At 52.0% G+C, this 19,151-nt stretch overlaps 9 protein-coding genes across 9 annotated transcripts; 6 read left to right on the top strand and 3 right to left on the bottom strand.

Moving 5' to 3' along the window:
* Window positions 1-486: 486 nt before the first annotated feature.
* GCG54_00015033 (WSC domain-containing protein) lies at window positions 487-1,273 on the top strand (the record flags this gene model as incomplete). The annotated part of the gene is made up of 2 exons (XM_045414850.1): window positions 487-854; window positions 919-1,273. The coding sequence occupies 2 exons, from the start codon at window positions 487-489 to the stop codon at window positions 1,271-1,273; spliced, it is 723 nt and encodes a 240-aa protein (XP_045260972.1).
* A 1,040-nt stretch (window positions 1,274-2,313) lies between these two features.
* On the top strand, window positions 2,314-3,366 carry GCG54_00015032 (uncharacterized protein; the record flags this gene model as incomplete). Its single annotated transcript, XM_045414849.1, has 1 exon — window positions 2,314-3,366. One exon carries the CDS (start codon window positions 2,314-2,316, stop codon window positions 3,364-3,366), a length of 1,053 nt encoding a protein of 350 aa, XP_045260971.1.
* Window positions 3,367-4,478: 1,112 nt separating this feature from the next.
* Window positions 4,479-4,727, top strand: GCG54_00015031 (uncharacterized protein; the record flags this gene model as incomplete). The annotated part of the gene is made up of 1 exon (XM_045414848.1): window positions 4,479-4,727. One exon carries the CDS (start codon window positions 4,479-4,481, stop codon window positions 4,725-4,727), a length of 249 nt encoding a protein of 82 aa, XP_045260970.1.
* A 1,332-nt stretch (window positions 4,728-6,059) lies between these two features.
* Window positions 6,060-6,899, top strand: GCG54_00015030 (uncharacterized protein; the record flags this gene model as incomplete). Its single annotated transcript, XM_045414847.1, has 1 exon — window positions 6,060-6,899. One exon carries the CDS (start codon window positions 6,060-6,062, stop codon window positions 6,897-6,899), a length of 840 nt encoding a protein of 279 aa, XP_045260969.1.
* Window positions 6,900-7,038: 139 nt separating this feature from the next.
* Window positions 7,039-8,912, bottom strand: GCG54_00015029 (putative transporter MCH2; the record flags this gene model as incomplete). The annotated part of the gene is made up of 8 exons (XM_045414846.1): window positions 7,039-7,220; window positions 7,277-7,420; window positions 7,480-7,719; window positions 7,771-8,270; window positions 8,322-8,406; window positions 8,471-8,570; window positions 8,626-8,680; window positions 8,734-8,912. The coding sequence occupies 8 exons, from the start codon at window positions 8,910-8,912 to the stop codon at window positions 7,039-7,041; spliced, it is 1,485 nt and encodes a 494-aa protein (XP_045260968.1).
* Window positions 8,913-10,064: 1,152 nt separating this feature from the next.
* On the bottom strand, window positions 10,065-10,556 carry GCG54_00015028 (uncharacterized protein; the record flags this gene model as incomplete). The annotated part of the gene is made up of 1 exon (XM_045414845.1): window positions 10,065-10,556. One exon carries the CDS (start codon window positions 10,554-10,556, stop codon window positions 10,065-10,067), a length of 492 nt encoding a protein of 163 aa, XP_045260967.1.
* A 1,994-nt stretch (window positions 10,557-12,550) lies between these two features.
* On the top strand, window positions 12,551-13,870 carry GCG54_00015027 (uncharacterized protein; the record flags this gene model as incomplete). Its single annotated transcript, XM_045414844.1, has 1 exon — window positions 12,551-13,870. One exon carries the CDS (start codon window positions 12,551-12,553, stop codon window positions 13,868-13,870), a length of 1,320 nt encoding a protein of 439 aa, XP_045260966.1.
* A 1,367-nt stretch (window positions 13,871-15,237) lies between these two features.
* On the top strand, window positions 15,238-16,594 carry GCG54_00015026 (uncharacterized protein; the record flags this gene model as incomplete). Its single annotated transcript, XM_045414843.1, has 3 exons — window positions 15,238-15,627; window positions 15,690-15,916; window positions 15,940-16,594. The coding sequence occupies 3 exons, from the start codon at window positions 15,238-15,240 to the stop codon at window positions 16,592-16,594; spliced, it is 1,272 nt and encodes a 423-aa protein (XP_045260965.1).
* Window positions 16,595-16,754: 160 nt separating this feature from the next.
* GCG54_00015025 (Extracellular metalloprotease) lies at window positions 16,755-17,750 on the bottom strand (the record flags this gene model as incomplete). The annotated part of the gene is made up of 3 exons (XM_045414842.1): window positions 16,755-16,827; window positions 16,886-17,336; window positions 17,585-17,750. The coding sequence occupies 3 exons, from the start codon at window positions 17,748-17,750 to the stop codon at window positions 16,755-16,757; spliced, it is 690 nt and encodes a 229-aa protein (XP_045260964.1).
* Window positions 17,751-19,151: the final 1,401 nt, after the last annotated feature.

Genomic DNA, 19,151 nt, shown 5'->3' with positions numbered 1-19,151 from the left:
ACGCCATTCTCGACCACTTTGGACTCATGCGCGATGTTGTTTCAGGGACTCCACGCTTGAAAAACCGTCGTCTATCCCATGGCCGAGCGGGCCTTGTCTGACATGCATTGCCAGCCCGCTCCATGTTGCTATCATTGGCCGCCGGGGCACCGGGGCAAGGAGCTTGTTCGCTCTAGTGGAGTTGAAGGATTCAAGACTCTGAATTGTGGCGCAGGGGAGCTGATTTTCCAATCCTAAATACGGCGCTGGCATATCGATCCTCTGTTTTGTGGCTGCCTAGCGCCCGCCATCCCACGGATGCTTCGCTCTCTTATTTGGGTGTCTCGTTCCCTTTTCGAATGAGACCTTTCATCTTTTTGTGTTTCTGGATTGGTACATCAGACGCACATGATCTTTTCATATTGCCGGTATAGTGATCGTAAATTGTCCATGATCATCGGACGGAGACACATTTGAGTCAAAGGACATCTCAACAGCGATTGCGAGATGGATTCATCGCACGGGAGTTCCCCAGTCCCCAACTACAGCCAACCACACGATAGCGATGGCGCATACGTCGAGAATGGCCTGCACCCCGTCGAGCAAACCGACAAGATCGTCAACAATTCCCACTACGTCTCATACGACCAATACAAGCCGGTACCTTTATCAGCGGACCAAGGCTATGTAGCTCCGATCGACGCATCTCGGCCTACGAAGAAGAGGATATGCGGCATCAGCAGTGGTGTTTTCATTCTGCTGTGTCTACTGGCCTTCTTCATTGCGATTCTGGTCGTCGTCGCCGGTGTCTTCGGGAGCATGCTCGCGAAGCAATCCGCCGAGATTCTTGATCTAAAGAGCACATCACCGACAAAGTTTGTTTCTCACAGCTCATCCAGGATATATCATGAGAGAATACACTAACATCACAACACCCAGAACAAGTAATCCCGACGCGAACGGTTCATCCACCGCGACCGCCGCAGCGGCAACAACGACGTGGGTTACGGTTACCGATTGGGATTTCATCGGCTGCTATGAGGACGGCGACGAGCGCGTGTTTTCTGGAAACATAAGCGTCATCCAAAACCAAACGAACAAGCTGTGCGCGTTGGCCTGTGATGGTTTTGACTACTTTGGAACTCAGTACGGGGACCAGTGTTACTGCTCGAAGACGCCACCTAAGACGGTTGCTCCGGCATGGAACTGCAACATGCATTGTGCCGGCGCACCGAACTCGGAAATCTGCGGAGGATACTATTTTCTCAGCGCCTGGAAGAAGAAGAGTTCATGAGGCCCCGAAAGCGCGTTAGGATGGGTGGCCACTTTGGACACGGAGGGATGAAGGCAAGGGGGCATAGTCTGTGCATGAATCAGCATGATTCGCTTCATCAGCATGGCCTGGAGTTCAGGATGTTTCTTTGTTATTAAGAATACCCATTGGATGAATCAGAATTATCAGAGAAGTACAAATATCTCCAAGAGATAATCATAGTTGCTGTCTCACAAGACGCCGTGGGCGATGTCCACAGCGAAGGAAATTGAGCAATGGGGCGAGAGGTGGGTCGAGGATCTTGGTTACAAACAGTGGCGGAATTTCCAACATCCAGCAATGGATTCAAACAACCATGGCCGGTTGGCCCAATGGCAAGGCGTCTGACTACGATTCATCGTGCAATCAGGAGATTCTGGGTTCGACCCCCAGGCTGGTCATATTTTTGATCCTGTTGATTGTTTTTGGTGCGGGAAGAGTTTGTTGCGTGCGGGTCTGACCTACATGGGTCCCGCTGCCAGGGCAGTGGTCCTTAGTCGGTACTCCGGCCCGGGATGGCTGGCTTTTTACATTTTATCAGCGTTATGGTTTCGCAAAAAGAAGCAAGTTTTCGTTGGAAAAAGCGCTGCCATCTTGGTGCAGCCTTTACTAACAGTGCTGCCTAAATATTAAATATCTGGTCCGAGGTTTCTTCAGCAAAGCAGGCGTATTCCGACGAGAGCCATCTCATTGCACTTACATCCCTCCTTCGTAGTTATATGATGCCCTTCGGTCGTTCGTAACACGGTCTACAGATAAACTGTCAACTTTCATAAAGCCTCCTTTCATGATTCCAATCCCACAGTAATGAGCACCCCAAGCATAGATCACACGCCGATTGACATGAGATGAACACGTTCAGGAGAGCCGGCATCATCGGCTCCGAGGACCCACATATTCGGCGTGGTGTAACCCGAAAAAAATTCATCAAAAAGGTACGTACCGAACGACCCCCAAGACAACTCCAGGCAGCCGGATTCCACTTCAGCTCTGTCGCCAACGACTCACTCGGGCGAGGAGCCATGTCCTCCACTCCTCCGCCGGCCCCCTTGGCGTCAACCTATGCGGACCTCACTCTCATTATCACAACATCACCGACGCCATCTGCCCCATCGACAGAACTTCTCGACACCGTCTTTCAGTCTGTTCGCCAACACTGCGCGGACCTCCTGTCTTGTCGCATCATCGTCGTGTTTGATACGTATGACCGCATTGGCCCAGTATCCAGACTGAAGAAGGGCGTGGTGACGGAAGAGGGCGCACACCAGTATGATGTCTACAAGAAGAATGTCAAGACCCTCATTCTTGGAGCCTACGGACACTCGTCGGGTGTAGAGCTGGCGCAGGAGCAAGGGGAGGCGGAGTACGGATTCGACGGGAGAGCAGCTCTGAACCTCACACCATTCACAGTCAACAGTACAAAAGACGATAAGGTTGCGTTCGTCGAACCCGCAGAGAGACTCGGCTTCGGCCTCGCAGTGCGAACAGCCCTCAGGATCACCACAACGCCGTATGTCTGGGTTCACCAACATGACTGGACGCTGGTGGCAGACATCCCGATTGCGCCGATGTTGGACGTCATGAAGGCTACTGATGAGGACGAGGAGGCGCCGGTGAAGTACATCTGCCTTGCCTCAGTGCGGATGCTGGAGTACGCCAACTCAGCCCATGCTCATGACTACCCCGCCCTGAGAGCATTGACGAAGAAGCTCAAGCGGGACTTCACCCACCCGTCACATCCAGATTCCACCGTGCCGCTGACACCAATGTTCTTTTGGCATGATAAGCCACATATCGCATCCACCAAGCATTATCTCTCCCGGGTATTTCCAACAAGGCTGGCGATCCCGAAGGGTGCATTCATCGAAGATGTTATCGGGCAACGTGCAAGAACACAGATGAAAGAGCAGAGCATGTGGGCCAAATGGGCTTGCTGGCTGTACTACCCCGATGAAGGGAAACAACTGTGTTTGAAACACTTGGATGGAAGGAGATGGAGAGGTGTGGAGGCCGAGAAGGTTCAGGGGGCGAGGTGGAGAGAAATTAGAGGTGTGAAAGAAGACAAACAAGAATGATTGTCAACAATGAGTTTCCATGATACCCAGTGAGCTCCTGGATTGGGTTGTCCCGGCTAAATTCTGGCCTGCTGGATCCCTGCAGCCTCACTAGCGTTCTAACGGCTGGAGGTTGTCTCCCACGTCTCTAGCGAGGAGCTGCGGTCCTGCAACAGCTCGACACGTATCTAGTCCAAATGGACTCTGAAGCTCAGAAAGAAGCTGGTATCGGCATCTCAGTTCTCTTCAATCTATCAATCGAGGCAGACTTGGGACAACCGCGGGAAAGCGGGCAATCCTGCCATCAGATTTGAGGTACAGATAGGCTTTTTGGAGGACCTTGGGGTCAGTGGCGGGCTTCTGCTTGATCTAGCCATGATTTTGACTACAAAAGGCCCCTCAAGAGCGGGCGTTCCAAGACATTTAGGCGGCCAGAACATGTTGAAACAACCACCCAGCTGGGCGTCTATCTGGCCGGGCGCGATGAAAGGCCACTTATCGGCTCAGAAATCACGAGTTTCCGTAATGAGACTCTGAATTGACGTCAAACTTACCTATTCACGCACAGAGAAGCGGGGGAGCCAGTATCCTAGTGCAATCCTACTTAATCATGGTGGCAACCTCGACAGTCACAACGCTTATGTCAGGTTCTACGATTTCTGACTACGAGTCTTGGATAGGCCTGGATAGGTCACAACCCACCAAGACCTTCTTAATCGGGTATGGCTTCGCGTTGCTGCGGCTGAGATATTGACAAAAGTACCCAATCCTTCAGCCGTCTCATAGAATCGTATACCAATCAAGGCTGACTTGCAGTGCTTCAAGTCTTGGATTATCCAATGAAGACTGTTGCTGAAATCTCGGAAAATATAAGACCATACTTCTGGTGCATCGTATATCTTGAAAAGGAAGCTCGTGGTGTCTCCCCAGACGGCCAAGCAACGGCCATGTCTTTGCTTGGTGCCAAATTCCATCAATGGACATTAATTACTTTGCCAATGAGGGATAATGGGGCCTGTCAGAAATAGACATAAATAATGGCTCGCTCTTGTTACCATTTCTCCAAATAATCACAACATCACTTACCTCACAAATTATCTCCAAACAATTGAGATCACCTCGCAGACGGCATCATGAAGTTTTCCGTCCTCACGCTCGTGGCAACTCTCGCCTTCGCCACCGCTGCTCCCAGCGAACTTGTTGCTAGACAATGCTCTTGCCACAAGGTAGGCAACGAGTGGATCTGCAGCGGACGACTCTGTCCTAAAGACTTCGTCCCCGAGCCCGCCATGGTCAAGAGAGATAGCGAGCTCGTAGCTCGGCAGTGTTCCTGCAAGAAGGTTGGCAATGAATGGATTTGCAGTGGGCGACTTTGCCCATGAGGCATTACACAATGTGAGTTTGGCCACCCTGCAAAAGCAAAGAAATTTGCCAGTCTATTCCTCTAGTACCATTGCTGACCCTTAAGTTGGAAGACATTATCAACGGGATTTTCATGGCAGATGAGAATGGTAGAAAGCTTTCAACTAGGAACCCAGAATTAGGCTTCAATGGAATGGCAGCACTTGATACTATACTTTCTAAAGCATCTGGCGTGAGACATGACGTAATTTCGACTATCGAAGTTCATAATCACATGATAATATGAGGCAGACAGTCTTAAAATTAGGTATGATAATACTAAGGCACAAGCGCATACGCTCGTTGTGGCATGAAGTACATTCATATCTAGGGCTACAAATTCGTCAGCCAAAGTCTATCTATGGAATTCTTTCAAGTCTTTTGATTCTTTTTCTTACAGCCGAAACAATTGTAAATGAGAGAACCTGTGAGTTAGGTTTGCTCTCCTTGAAGCAATGCTGAAGGTAACATCACACAAAGAAGGCTATGTTGCTAAGCTTTCTGCAGGACTTTTTGCAACCTCCCACAACGGCCTTCCAACTATTGCTTGGGGTTCAGGCAAAGATGCTGTAACGGAACCGTGTAATGTCTCTAGAATTGTGGATTACAGGCGGACTTGTGACCTCATACAGGACTCCGCTCGGAAAATTACGATGGGCGCTTAGAACAGCCAGATAAGTATCTGGAACCCAACGATACAATAATTCTTGACCTTATCAGAAGCAGTCATCTTGTTCAATAATTGGACGAGGAATTGTTTTGTCTCAGATAAGGCTTGCATCACACAATGAATGACACAATCACACCAACACGTGAACCCTGCATCGGCGAAAAACCGTCCATGCTGCGCGGGTTCGTCCGACCGGCCAAAACGGACGTCACAACCACCGGTCACCGACGCCAGTACCCCACGGTTCTGCCATGGCAAGGATGCCGGAATCCACAATCTGGACCTGTAGTGGTGGATCTGGGTTATGTGAGTTGGAAGCGATTGCCGAATCGGCACTTGGGCGGACTCGCGTGGCGGGGCGCCCCAAGTCTATGACGGCGTTCTCGTTTCACCGCACCGGTGTTTTGGCGGTCGGTCCAGCTAGTCGGCGCGGACAATTGGCAACTCTAAGTTGTCCGAAGGTTCGCAGTTGTCCGGAGCTTGGCCACGGAGATACGACACGGTCAGCGTCCTGAAAATGAGATGTGTGGTAATAAACCTTTAAAAAAACTGATGAGAATCTCGCTGTTGATGAAGGTGTAGGAAATGACTGCTTAGGTTTGCACTAGTATTGACCGACAGATAACGCACGAAAAGCTTCAACATGGCATCGAACACAAATTCTTCCAGAAGAACCCTGGCCATTTTTGGCGCAACCGGCCGCACGGGCAGCGAATCCCTGAAGGCCCTCCTCGCGAACCCCTCCAACTCGTTCGACCTCAAAGTCTATGTGCGCTCCAAGGATAAGCTGGTTTCCATGTTTCCTTCCTTCAAGACGGACCACAGCGTAGAAATAGTCGAAGGCCAAGTCACCGACGTCTCTCACGTGAGGGGATTTCTAGACGGCGCCGACACAATCATTTGCGCCCTCGGCGAGAACGAAAACAGGCCTGGCATCCGCGTGCTCACCGATGCGTCGCGCACTATCGTCACCGCCCTCAAACAGCTGAAAGACGGGTCTGGCTCGTCGACATGGAAGAAGCCGCGTGTGTTGCTGTTATCCTCAGCGACGTGGAACGAGCGCTTCGAGGCGCAACAGCCGGCGTTGATCAGCTGGCTCGTCAAGAACGCGTTCTACTACCCTTACCAGGATCTTCTCAACGCGCACAGGACGTTCAAAGAGGCAGAGAAGGAAGACGCACTGTCGTTGTTGTTGGTACAACCGCCAGCTATCATCGAAGAGGACGGAAGTGGGCATCATATCGGCGTCGAGTCGATTGGCATGGCCGTCTCGTATGCCGACCTTGGCGCGGGCTTCGCGGAGCTGGCCACCGAAGACCGCTACCGAGAACTAAAGGCAATTGGGGTATGGTCGGAAATGTCAAAAGAGGGATTTCGCAGGTACGGGCCAGAGGTCTTGTCACGTATGGTGGTAGGATTACTTGCGAGCTTTTTGCCTGGATTCTTGTTCATCAAAGCGCTGTTCAATAAGGTGTTTGGCTAGGGAAATATACGGGTTAGTGAGTGTAAATCAGCCTGTCGCTGACTTTTGTTTCCATTTTTGATGCTATTGTTATGTACATATAATCTAGTCTATAAGGCAGGAAACGACCATTTTTGTGATTGGATACACCTAGGTACGTCTAGACACGTTGCACAGCCAGAGCTCCCTTGAAGATTGAGTGAACAAGACTCGGCTTCGGTCCGGTGCGCCGCGATGTACTAAGGGAGAGGGCATCGTTGTTGCGCAGAGCGTCAGCTCGCTCATGCTCGGGTAGATCTAGGCTTTCGAGTTCACGGATCTTCCACACGCGGAGAGACCAGACTTTGCTAGAGTTAGCAATGAAAGTACACGCAAGCTCAGAGTGGGCTATAACTTACGTGAGATAAAGGCGGCAATGTACATGAAACCAACAAAGATCTCGACCCCGAGGTAAGCGTCGATACCCGAGCCCTTGATGGTAAGAGCGATAGGCTCTGCAAAAGTGGCTGGGAGGACAAGGATCATCCAAAAGATGGACAGTGCTGAGCACCAAAATGTCAGTTTTGCTAACCGGAGAAGATGTCACGCGTTGACTGCTTACCGGAAGGCAGGAGCTGTATTCCCACCACTTCGGCGCCGACAGGGGTGACCGTCGCCCAGATGCATCCAGCGAAGGCACCGAAGAGTGCGTAGACGATCGTGCCTGCAAAATACCTCCCGGCGAAGATCCAGACGAACAGAGTCGCTAGCCCGGCGACAAGGGTGCCCAAGCCAGCAACGTTGATGCGCCCGACGCGATCGCTAATGAGGCCGATGATGGGTCGACCAATGCCTTGCGACACTGCTTTCCGTTAGTACCATTGCCGGGATGTTGTACTTATACTTGACTTACGTTGGAACATGGCCGAGGCGATCGATCCTTGGCTCGCAGTAAACCCAACCGTCTCAGCGAAGTCGGCCAAAGAGAAGACGACAATGACGTATGCGAAGAGAGAGAAGAAACCCCACGACATGAAGAGCCAGAACTCAGTCCTCCTGAACAGGTCTTTGTGGAATGCAGCATGGACACTTCCGAGGGCCTTGTTACGGTCCCGCATCAGAACGCAGCAGATGCCATTGACGACGAAGGACAGAATGGCGAGGATGCGAAACGCCCACGGCAGACCAATATTGTGGATCATGGCAGTCGACGACAGGGAGTAAATCAACCCGCCGAGGCCCGAGCCGGCACTACCGATAGCGGACGCGAATGACCGGCGAACGATGAACCATTGTGGGATGACGCCGACGGTCGCATTGAAGGTGAATCCCATACCGACGCCGAAGCCGATACCTTGCGACAACAGCAGATGCCATATTTGCGTCGTGAAGGATGCGCCGATGAGGGCGGCGCTGAGGTCTAGTTAGAGTTGATGACGGAAGGTGAGGGTACAGAGCACCTACGATTGAACCGTCACACCGATCGCGACCGTCGGTCTCGTTCCGATTCGTGGGATGAACCAGGTCACAATGGGGGCGACAAGAAGGGCTGTGGGCCGGATGTCAGTAAGCGGCTCGGCGCGGACGCGGGGTCGGTGTGAGATTCGACTCACCGACGGAGAAGGACAGGCCGCCGACGAAGGCCAGAGTGATCGGGCTGGCGCCGGGAAAGGCCCCGGAATTGAGATAGTAGGCGAGGAAGACCGCATATGACTGTGGCTCGTCAGCTATATGAGATTCGAGTCATCGGGCGGGAGGTCACACTCACTGAGTTCAGACCCCAAGTGTGTGCATTGATGAGAAAGACGCAGGCGACTACGACCCTATTTTCATGTCAGCGTCATTCATTGAAGGGCACTAAGGTGTTGAGACTTACCATCCGTAGCCGCCTTCTTTGAATTCTACCTCTTCGCTTGTGCGCGGGCTGCTGGTCTGGCTCGGCGAAGTGTCATTTCGCTTCTCACTCTCCGCTGCCCTGGAAACGCTGTCAGGCATCTGCACCACGCCGCCGTGGTCGTTGTCCTGATTATTTGGGGGTTCAGATCGAGAAGGCATACCGGGCAGCGACAAACAACCAGACCGCTCGTTGTCAAAACGCTCTCTTCTCTCTGGCAGAGGAAATGCAACGGGCAAGTTGTGGGAGGCGGACAACAGGACCGCGTTGATTGACTCAGGACGTCAGGGTGTTGGTGACAAAGCAAAATAGACTGAGAATTCGGCACGAGGTCGGACTCGGCAAGCCGTATACAGTAGTTGGGTAACCGTATACAGTAGGCATTCGCGGGGGATCAATTTTGACGAAGCGAGTTTTCGACGCCAGTTCCCGACCCGAGGCGCGTTTTGGATTTTTTGTTTGCGCCGGGAATAGTGTGGAGACAACTCGGCGCGGTGTCTAGAGAAAGAGGCGAGATTGACAGTGATGGGGGCGCAACTATGGGCTAGACCGGATACAGATGCCGCGGATCGATGTGTAATGGATTCTTCTCATTGGCGTTGTCGAGTTTCCCCTTCATGCTGGGCAACCTGGACGGCTCCGGTGGTCTGGACCGGAGGGTTTCTGCTTTTATCCGTCAAGCACCCCTGAACAAACACGCGGAACACGCCCTGCGGATGTCATTGACGAGCCCTCTTCGTTATATGGTCTCATTCACCCAGCATCTGCGGGACATCATATGCCACCATTCTACGGACTGTTTGCGCGACACCAAGCGGCTCTAAGCTGTTAACTTCGGAGACCAACGCCGAACAGACGCGAGTTTGCGACTGTGACGGTAATTTCCACGTTTTCCGGCCGGTTTCGGCGGCTATGGACCGGAGGCGGCCCGGTTCCTGGTCCGTGCTGTCATAGACTCTGAAGAAACTCGGGGTCTTTTCCGCTTCGGCGATAAGATATACTTCGGACATAGCGTGGTCACTTTATGTTGAGTCGATTCCTCTACTTTTGCGGTAGGAGAGACTGAATGAGTAATGAGCAAGGAGTGAGAGTTTCTCAAGACTTGGTATTTTCTATCTTTTGAAAGTTCGGAAGAGAAAGCCAGCAAGTACAGGATAGGTTGAGTCTTCGAGAGGCCTGTCTTGTTCGTCAATGCAAGCCTGCGTGTGTTCCAATGAGCGTCTGTAAGCATGTTCCTACATCAATGGAGTCTGGTTCCAAGCAATGCAACTCCCGAATAAAACACAATGACATTGAATCAAAGGCTTTCTTCATCAATGTAAATATTCGAGGACAACACTGTCGAGCCTGGCCACGCTGGCAACCCTCCCGTAGAGAAACTCAAAAGTGACTTGGACGTGGTTAACCTGAGGGGTGTAGTCCACGGTGACTTCCTTCCAAACCCCCCATCCAGGGGCGTCCCGTGCATCAATTGTCCTCTTGGGCTGTCCATCGATCATGACCCCGATAAAGCCAGCGTTCATATTGTCGAACCAGACCCAGAAGCTCAGGCTGCAAGGGACGTTTCTCTGCACGGAAACCCGGGGGCTTTTGATCCTGGTACTGGTTACGGGTTCCTGTAGAGGCCTGTCTGCCAGTAGCTTCGACTCAAATGAAGTTGTTCCAGAGTGGGCCGACGCTGAGGTGAGACCAGCCTTGATATTTGGGTCAAGAACCTCGATCGTCCACGGGGCAATGCCGCACTCAAAGTCGCCGTTGGTCAACAGACCGCCGTAGGCCGTACAGGGAGTCGACGTCGGCGTCATAACGGGGCATGTGGGGCCGCATGCACAGGCAGAAATGTAACGAGCGGGAGCCGTGCCGCAAGCTGATGTTGCGCGAGTCGGGAAGTTGGTGGCAGTGATTCCGTTGGCTGTTATTGTGGCACAGAATGCTGAGGCAGAAGATACCGCTGTTGGAGATGGACAAGGGAACAAAGCTCGATAGCAACTTCAAACAAGGAAGCTTATCAGTCATCAATCGAATAATCGAGCATTTCACTTACTTGTCAGCATTGCACTTGGCCAATGTGGTCGCAGCTTTGCACCCTAAAGTAAGGACGCTCAAAGCGATGGGCACAGATCGTGATAGGTACATGACAGCTCCAAAAAGGTTGATACTTGATTGGTTTGGTGAAGACAAAGAAGACCTATGGATGAGCGTTTGGAAAATATGGAGATGAACATCATCATTTATATACTTCGATGCCTTTGCGGCGATTCATCTTTGCCTTGCGCATGTTGGTTCCACTTGTCTGGTATTTCTTACCGATGCAACATCAGAAGTAAGATGGCGAATGATCTCTCCGAACACGAGCTCAGCTGTCGGTAAGGGGCCTGTCTCAGTCGGGTGGCTGCATCTCAGCTGTTGCTACCTGGCGAATGAGAATTCAAGACTTCCGCAGTAGTTTGAAGCCACTCTGTGGCGCGCGATCCGGGGTGTGTAGGGGTGAGCGAGGTGGCCTGGGGGATGGAGGCACTCGTCGCCTGGCTCTTCCTTGTATGCAGCAGAAAGAAAAGAACTGCCCTAACTAGAGACATATACGCAGGTGGCCATCGGGGTGTTCATATCTTTCCCGAAAGAATTCTCACCGAGTGTAGCAAGCGCGACAGAATGTTCCCACGGAAGTTGCATGAAACTCCGCGGAACACTGAACTTGGCAGGGACTCTGAGTTGTACTTGCACATAAGTCTTCCGAGTTCCTTCCAGATGTGTTACTTGGATCATCTCCGCTCGCCGGAAGGCGTGTTCGAAGCATCCATGATGCAAAGCATTTGATCCAGTTTTGCCACTTACGGGCCACCCGTACACACTGGTCAGCCAAGCTTTGTATGAAGTCAAAACTAAGCTCCACCTTTTGGTACCAACATCGAACCCAGTCTGTACAAATGTCATAAAAAGTACAAAAGCCACGACCCGTCTCATTTTCCCCGAAAGCGAACGTCCCCTCAGATGCTTGATCTTATCAAGGATCAGATTGCCAGCAGCCACTGGATCGATTCTCTTCACTGGGGACGCATACTGTGTTGGAGATTTCTCGCAATATCATCATTTATGAGGAGCATTTCTGTAGCCAAGCGGAAGGAATGAAGCGCTCCGGTGTTACTGGAAAGGAGAGGAAGTCGTGAGTTATCTGGCTCCTTCTGTCGTGATGTTCCGAGGGATCCTGGGTGGTTCCACTCCCCAGACACGAACGCAGAAGGACCGAGATTGGCACCTTCCCTTGGCTGCACAGAGTGCTTTCAATGAGATGCCATCGAATCTTGTGAGCTTCCAGCAACCCTTCCAGAAAACGGTGATGAAGAATAGGTTTTGAGAGCGGCATCCCTGGAGGGTTTACGTTAGACTCCAGACTATGGTTCTAAGGTTTTGAGGATTGCTTGGACTGTCGACCGACCTTCGGGGTTCAAAGAAATTTCCAACGGCATGAGCTTCAAGGTAAGCCTTTCCATGGCTGCAGACCCTTTGAAGCCATCTCCGCGTGAGTTGCGCGGAGACATCATTGACCTAGATACAACTATGAGACGCAGACGCATGGCGACGGGAGTCCTTTGGAAATGTTGATGCAGAAGCGCCTTATCGTCAGTATAGGAATCTCACTCTTGTTACCAAGCGCTACTGTGCCTTACTGCGGCAGGGGACCACACCGCTTCTCACTTACTCGGGTTCCAGCACACCATGCGCTTCCATCACACCGCATACATATCCAACAAATAATAACTTGAGTTCCATCTATCGTCAACAAGCAAGTGGACCAAGCATGCATCGATTGCTAGACGCAGTTCGAGGTCGGAAGCAGCCGCGCAGCGACCAGGAAATCGACTATTCGGAGCTGCCACCACCACCTCTCCCTCTTCTTCCTGCTCAGCGGCCTAGGCCCATCACGCCTCCCGCGACGACCGCCACCGCCGCTACTGCTGACACCCTCATCGCCGCGCTCGGCACCTTCGCCCTCCTGTCGCCAGACCTGCGCCGGCGCGTGCTCGTGGCCGCCTTCGGCGAGCGCACACTCCACCTGGACTTGCGGCCGGCCCCGCGCGGGCAACAGCCGAGCCCCCCGACGGCCCACGGGGTCGCGCAGGAGCACGGCCGCGGGACGGCGCCCCTCAGCTGGTCCCGCATTGTCGCAGTACCGACCGTCACGGGCGAGACGCCGGCGACGACCGCCTCATCGTTGTCTGAGGGCTACAAGACCAGAAAGAAGACAGGGCCGGAGTGGGAGTGGGAGTGGCGCTGGTACGGCTGTGTGTGTCACCGTGTGATCCCCCACGGGTCGCCCGTGGACCGCCTCATCAGAGCCCGCGGCCGTGACCCATATGCCTGGCCGCACCGCGATGGTTGCCTCGAGGGAAACGCCATGTTGTGCGAGCTGTGGCCGCGAGGGCCCGCCGTGGACGGCATGGCGTCCCCAGAAAGGGGCACCTGCGACTGCGCGGTTGGCGCCCTGGGCTGGCTGCGCGCATGCAGGCAGGCCTACATAGAGGGCATCGAGGTGCTCTACGCAACCAACACGTTCTTCATCCAGAGCCGGGACCTGCTGGAAGCGCTGCTCTGCCCCCCGGACGACGGCCGGCGCCTGTTTCTCCCGCATCGCCTGGCCCAGATACGGTCGCTTGAGCTGCGGTGCGAGTTCCTGCTCTTTGGTGGTTTCACACTGCCGTTCATTGCGCGCGCCAGCGACAAAGAAAGAATGCGGTTGCTCCCGGACCTGGCCGGCCTGGCGATCCCTTTCCCGAACCTGCGCTCCCTCATCGTCACCTTCCCGAACATCCTCGACAACATACGGCACGCGGATCCGGACACTCGCCTGCCCGAGATCGACCGTTTGCTGCTACGGCCGCTTGCCCTCGCGTTTGCGCACCTCGCGCCGCAGCAGGAAAAGCACATCGTGGTGGAGCTGCCGTCGAACGTGTTTCGCGACATCAGAGGCATCGGCCTGAGGAAAGGTCTCGGCCTCGAACAGGAGCAGCGAGGAGAGGAGTGGGGTGATGGCAGGGGCCTTTGGCTGCGGTATGACATCGATGGCTCGCTTTACTACTACATCAAAGAAGGGCAGGAGAGTGAAATCTATCGGCCGTGAGTTCGGGGCTTGGAAGTAGACCCTGCAGCGTGGGCGTCGGCACGGCGAAATCGGGCATCCGTCGACGTGGGCTTAGTTGTTCAAGTAAAATAGGGCGCGGTCTCAATACATCTCTTGATCACAGCTATCAGAGCGGTTGTTTCTACCTAATTTAGTCCTGAGGATCATGCCATAAATACGAAAATCCAGCGATTCGTCAATTAACAATACTGAATACGATTACGCTGTTATTTGGCACTTGTCAGCTTCTGTGGTGCTCGTCGTGTGATGCCTCTCTGGTGCAACTGTAACCTATGTCCAGGATATTTCCTCCCGACGCCCGGTGCACGCTGCCTTCCGCTTCTTCCTCAACGCCATCCTCGTATTACTTTCCGCGTAAAGATGTTGCACCTGGCAATCCAACCCCATATTTGATTCTGGGGATGCGGGGTCTTTCTTCCCTTCTAACTTTTCTTCTTCGCAGTTTGCCGCCTGGAGGCGCACCTTGTTGACTGCCATATGACTCTAACGGGGAAATATATGGAGGGTCACAGCGTAACCTCTATGGCTAACCCATAGGGTATATGAAGGGGATTTTTAAGCCGCCTAGCTAAGCTAGCAGAAGTAGCCCCCTATCATACTATAGCCCAAATTTAAAGCCCTCTAAGATAAATCTCATATATACCTCCTACCTAATCGATATAGCCTTTACTACTAGCGATATTAAACGTCTAAAAAAGACTAGTTTACTATATATTTAATAATAGCTTAGTCATATCCTTATAGCTAAGAATAACGATATAGTATCTCTATACCTCCTCACGATATATATCAGGTTCTTAGAAGACCCTTAGAACTAAGCTCTCTATTAAGTTAAGTAGAGATTTAAAAAGATCGCTAAGAACCTAAAGGATGAGAATAATATGAGGGAGATCAATAGGATATTTAATAAGAAGTATAGCGAATAGCTCTAAGAGCTAATCGTTATTATTACCCTTATCTAAGGATATAGTGGTCAAGGAGACTAGCCTAGGTTAGGGTGGAGGAAAAAAAGGGTCCTCATATTCCCTTTAGTCATACAAGTATTCACAAAAGAATTATTCACAAAATGGGGGATGCGGGGTATGACCCCTGCCCGCATCAGAGGTCCAGTCTGATTGCGTTAGACCAATGGTTAGATGAGGGACATCGGGATTTCCTAAACCAAGTCTTCGATAACCGTCAAATTCATCGACAGGTGCTTTGAATTACCCTTTATGTCTCCCTTCTTTGTTCAGTCATTTTAAGCGCTTGTTGTACGAGCTGTCAGGATGCGACATATATATTTCTCGTATCACAACGTTAGTTTTTCAAGCCAGCGGCCAGAATTCGTTGCTAACATAGACAACATGAAGATGGCTCGTTCTCAGCTCTTTTACCTCGCACTCATTCCACTCCTCTCTGGATATGCTCAACCTCAAGAGATTACCGGCAATGACTTGACAAAGCTGCCTCAGTTTCCTCATAAGCCCAAGACGTTCATTCTGACGGATATCCTCAATGAGCCCGACGACCAAATGTCGGTGGTACGCTATCTGACGTACTCAAATGAGTTCGATACCAAGGGCCTTGTTGCTACGACCTCCATCAGCATGCCAAACGAAACGCACCCAGAGGCTATCGAGCTTATTATTAGAGCCTACGGTGAAGTTGTCCACAATGTAAACAAACATGTGCACCCCAACGCAACGTTCAGTCCTGCCGAGGACCTTTTGAGACTCGTGAGCTCAGGCCCAGTGGTAAGCGGCTTGCCTCCTTCCTGATGGCTATAAATGGCTTCTAATCGAGTTGTTTCTCCCAGGTTTACGGGCGACAGGCTCTCAACGAGTCGCTAAGCGACGGTGCCAAATTGCTGGTTGAAACGCTCGAGGCGGGCTCAGACCCGTTGTTCGTCTCCATTTGGGGCGGAGCCAACACCCTGGCGCAGGCGCTGCAGTTCATCAGCACAGAGAGAACTCCCAAAGAAGCAGCTGAGCTTCGGTCTAGACTCCGCGTCTACTCGATCTCGGATCAGGACGATGCTGGGCCGTGGATCAGGGTCAAATGGCCAGACGTCCGGACTGGGGGAGCTGGGGTGGTCGGTACAACCGAGTCACGGAGGCCGAAGACATCAACGAATACGGAACATCCATGGATACGGCCGTTTCCGTGACAGGCGTGGATCACCAAAGCCACTATGCCACTGTTTGGCGATGGCGCGACGCCTATCAAGACGACTTTGCGGCACGCATGCAGTGGAACGTTACGGACAAATTCGAAGACGCAACTCACCCACCTAATATCAAAGTCAATGGGTCCAGTAGTCTCGATGCCAGGGAGATCTTTGTCCCGTACAAAGGTTCTGTTGTGCTGGATGCCAGCGAGACCTACGATCCTGATCACCCAGAAGACTCGACTCACCTCGAGTTCGAATGGTATGCTTACAACACAGCTTCTATTGCTTGGGCTAGTGCATATCTTGAGGGACTCATTGAGATACGTCCGCTTTCACCGCCAACCGGTACAGATGGGTATCTTGAGGTCAATAATGCAGGATTCAGGAACGTCACGATTGGTCCGAGTGTCCAGATCGTGAACAATGTGCCGCGCATCTCGCAACTCGGGGGAAGATCCTGGCATGTTGTACTCCAGGTGAACAACAACAAGGGTCAGCATCCCATCCGGAGGTACAAGCGAATCTTAATTCAGGATTTCGAGGGGCAATAATGATTAGAGAGAACAGAACTCTCCCTATCGTGGTCTGTAGTCTAATAATTCGCCTTCGACTCTAGGACTTTAGGAGTCATAGAGGAAGCATATAGCTGCTGTCGTATCTTTCAGATAGCAATATCATCGGGAATCGTGATCCGAGGGCAAGGTTTCCGCTTTACCGCCCTAACCTGAGAGTGTTGAAAGACCGGTACATTCGTTCCTCCTGCAGGGGAGTGAACTCGGAGAGACTAACAAAACGTCAGCAAGCCCCATCGTGGTGGACAAAAAAAAAAAATATAAACCTACCAGTCATGCTTCGAGTAGTCCATGTAATTGTGAATGGGGTCGAGTCCAGGTTGATCCGGGCAGGAATCCTGCTCAACAGGGCACCCAACGGTCGCAACCTGAGTCGCCGGGGTGTCGTCAATGTAGTCACCCTCGCCATTGCAGTCGAAACCATCAAAAACATGGAAGAGCCCAAACCAGTGCCCCACCTCGTGAGTTGCCGTCTTTCCCTTGTTGTCTTCCGGATCCCAAGGCACGCCTGGGCCCCCAGGCATTGTGCCGACACTCACGTGGCAGCCATCGTAAGTGTACCACGAAGTCCCGTTGATTCCAGTGTTCCAAGGATCTTCCACCGGAAAGCTGCAAATTCCTGTCGCGGAACCGGTATTTGTCATCATACCCGTCTCGAAGTAGATGTTGAGTTCATCGTACCCGCCTTGGCGAAGAGCTTCGGCCTTCTCCTTGATGCGGGCTTGACGGGTCTAGGCGTCATTGACGGTGTGCGACGTGCTCCTGACAACGAATTGGATATTGTGCGGAGCAAACGTCTGGTTGAGAACCCTCATCTTAAGAACTCGTTAGTGGTGGGAAATTCTCTTGGTCGCGAAGGGTAGGATCATGCCTGGTCGTTGATCATCTTGTCTGTGACGAACCCCGCGTGCGCCTCGTCCTCAACCACGTGAAGATAAGTCGGGATCAGCAAGCCCTCGGCCCTCTTACCGAGGAAGCTGCTAGAAAAGCCCTCTACTCGATGTGCTGAACGGAGAGAAGATGCAGCTTGGACTGCTTCTTGCTCTGGAAAATTAGACCCGCATTTGTCTTGGGCCGTCACATAAGCGATGGTCGCCAACGCAATCGAGTCGGCGAACAGTGTCTTTAGCTTCATGATGTCTGCCGTGAGGAGTTATTGACTCTCAGAAGTTCGGGATGTGCCAAAACTCGATTCATTGAGGCAAGGTGCTAGGCTCCGTTACTTATGCATGGCATTAACATGCAGCGATGATGATCTAAACAGGAAGGTGTCTGTCGCGATGGGTTCGTCACGCCAAGAGAAGCTCGTATTGCCAGATTGCGGCCTTGCCGCAAAAGGAATGTGTTTCCCCTGCCGAGAACCTGAGCCGACCGTAAAATGTCAACATGACAAAGGTTTTCCCCGGCATCGGCAGCTCTTCCTCTTCTGTATTTCTATATTTATTTTTGACGTTCAGGTTTGAACTTTGTATTTGCCAGCTCCTGTGGTTCGCTGGTCGCGGCGGAATTCTACAAGGGTCCACCCGGCGCGGTGGCCCCCCTGCAGATGTTTAAATCAACCGCGCCCAAGGACAGACACTACAAGGCCAATTCTCAACGCGGTTTTGAAGACATGTGTTAAGAAGTCATACGGAACCAAATTCTCTGACATGGACACGTTGTCAAAGGGGATGTGACAAGACTTCTTCCATGGTGGCCTCGAGGATTTGTTCATGGGCCATTTGGGGCCTGTTTGGGTTCTTGTTGGGGAAAATCAGCACCAGGAATCTTCCAAAAAGAATTGGGGACGAAGGGAAGGGAAGCGCGTCATAACAACTCTACTACGGTGGATTCCTGTACAAGGTGGTGTCAGGATGAAGCGAACTTATCGAATAACTTCTCTCAAGCTTGTCAGTGGAAGCTAGGCTCAGAACAAGTCCAGAAGCCTGTCGTATAAATCGGGCAGAACTGAGGCTTATTGGTAACATACACTAGCTACTGAGGTTGCCCAGTCATAGGGCCGATAGAAGCCAGTAGTTGTGGAAATCAGCCACGGCTCATTGGAAAATATGTGCTTGGCTATGAAAAGCTTGGCTTGATAACAGCCATAATCAACCCGGCCTTGGTGTCACAGGTTCCAGGCCCCAGTTCTTGTTTTCATGTCATATCTTTCTTCTAAAGCAATCATTCCCCAATATTGCTGACCCAAGAACGTCCAAAAGCACAAGCTAATGAAGTGAACTTTAAAATGGTTCAGAATCTTGCGCAGGCAATATACAGTATGAAGGGCGACGGCAGTGCGAAGGTATGCCATCTGATCTTGCCTCCAGCTGTTGCAAGTACTTGCTGCGCAATAGAAGGAAAGCAACGCCCGCAATCCACCTTCTTGGAAATGCTTCGGAAGTCACTACCCCTTCACCTGAACGCGCATCACAGTCAGAACATCGGTTGGAAGTCACCTCTATGGTATGACAGGCCCCGCCCTTTGGACCGCCATCTCCCCTGACCCTCCCACCGCGCCACCCAAACTAAACAACATCAACTACCGCACCAAAGC

Source organism: Colletotrichum gloeosporioides (genome assembly GCF_011800055.1).
Source record: "Colletotrichum gloeosporioides strain Lc1 chromosome Unknown consensus_66, whole genome shotgun sequence".
NCBI lineage: Eukaryota > Fungi > Ascomycota > Sordariomycetes > Glomerellales > Glomerellaceae > Colletotrichum > Colletotrichum gloeosporioides.
Note: the sequence above shows the minus strand (reverse complement) of the source record. Positions and strands in the feature narration are given on the sequence as shown.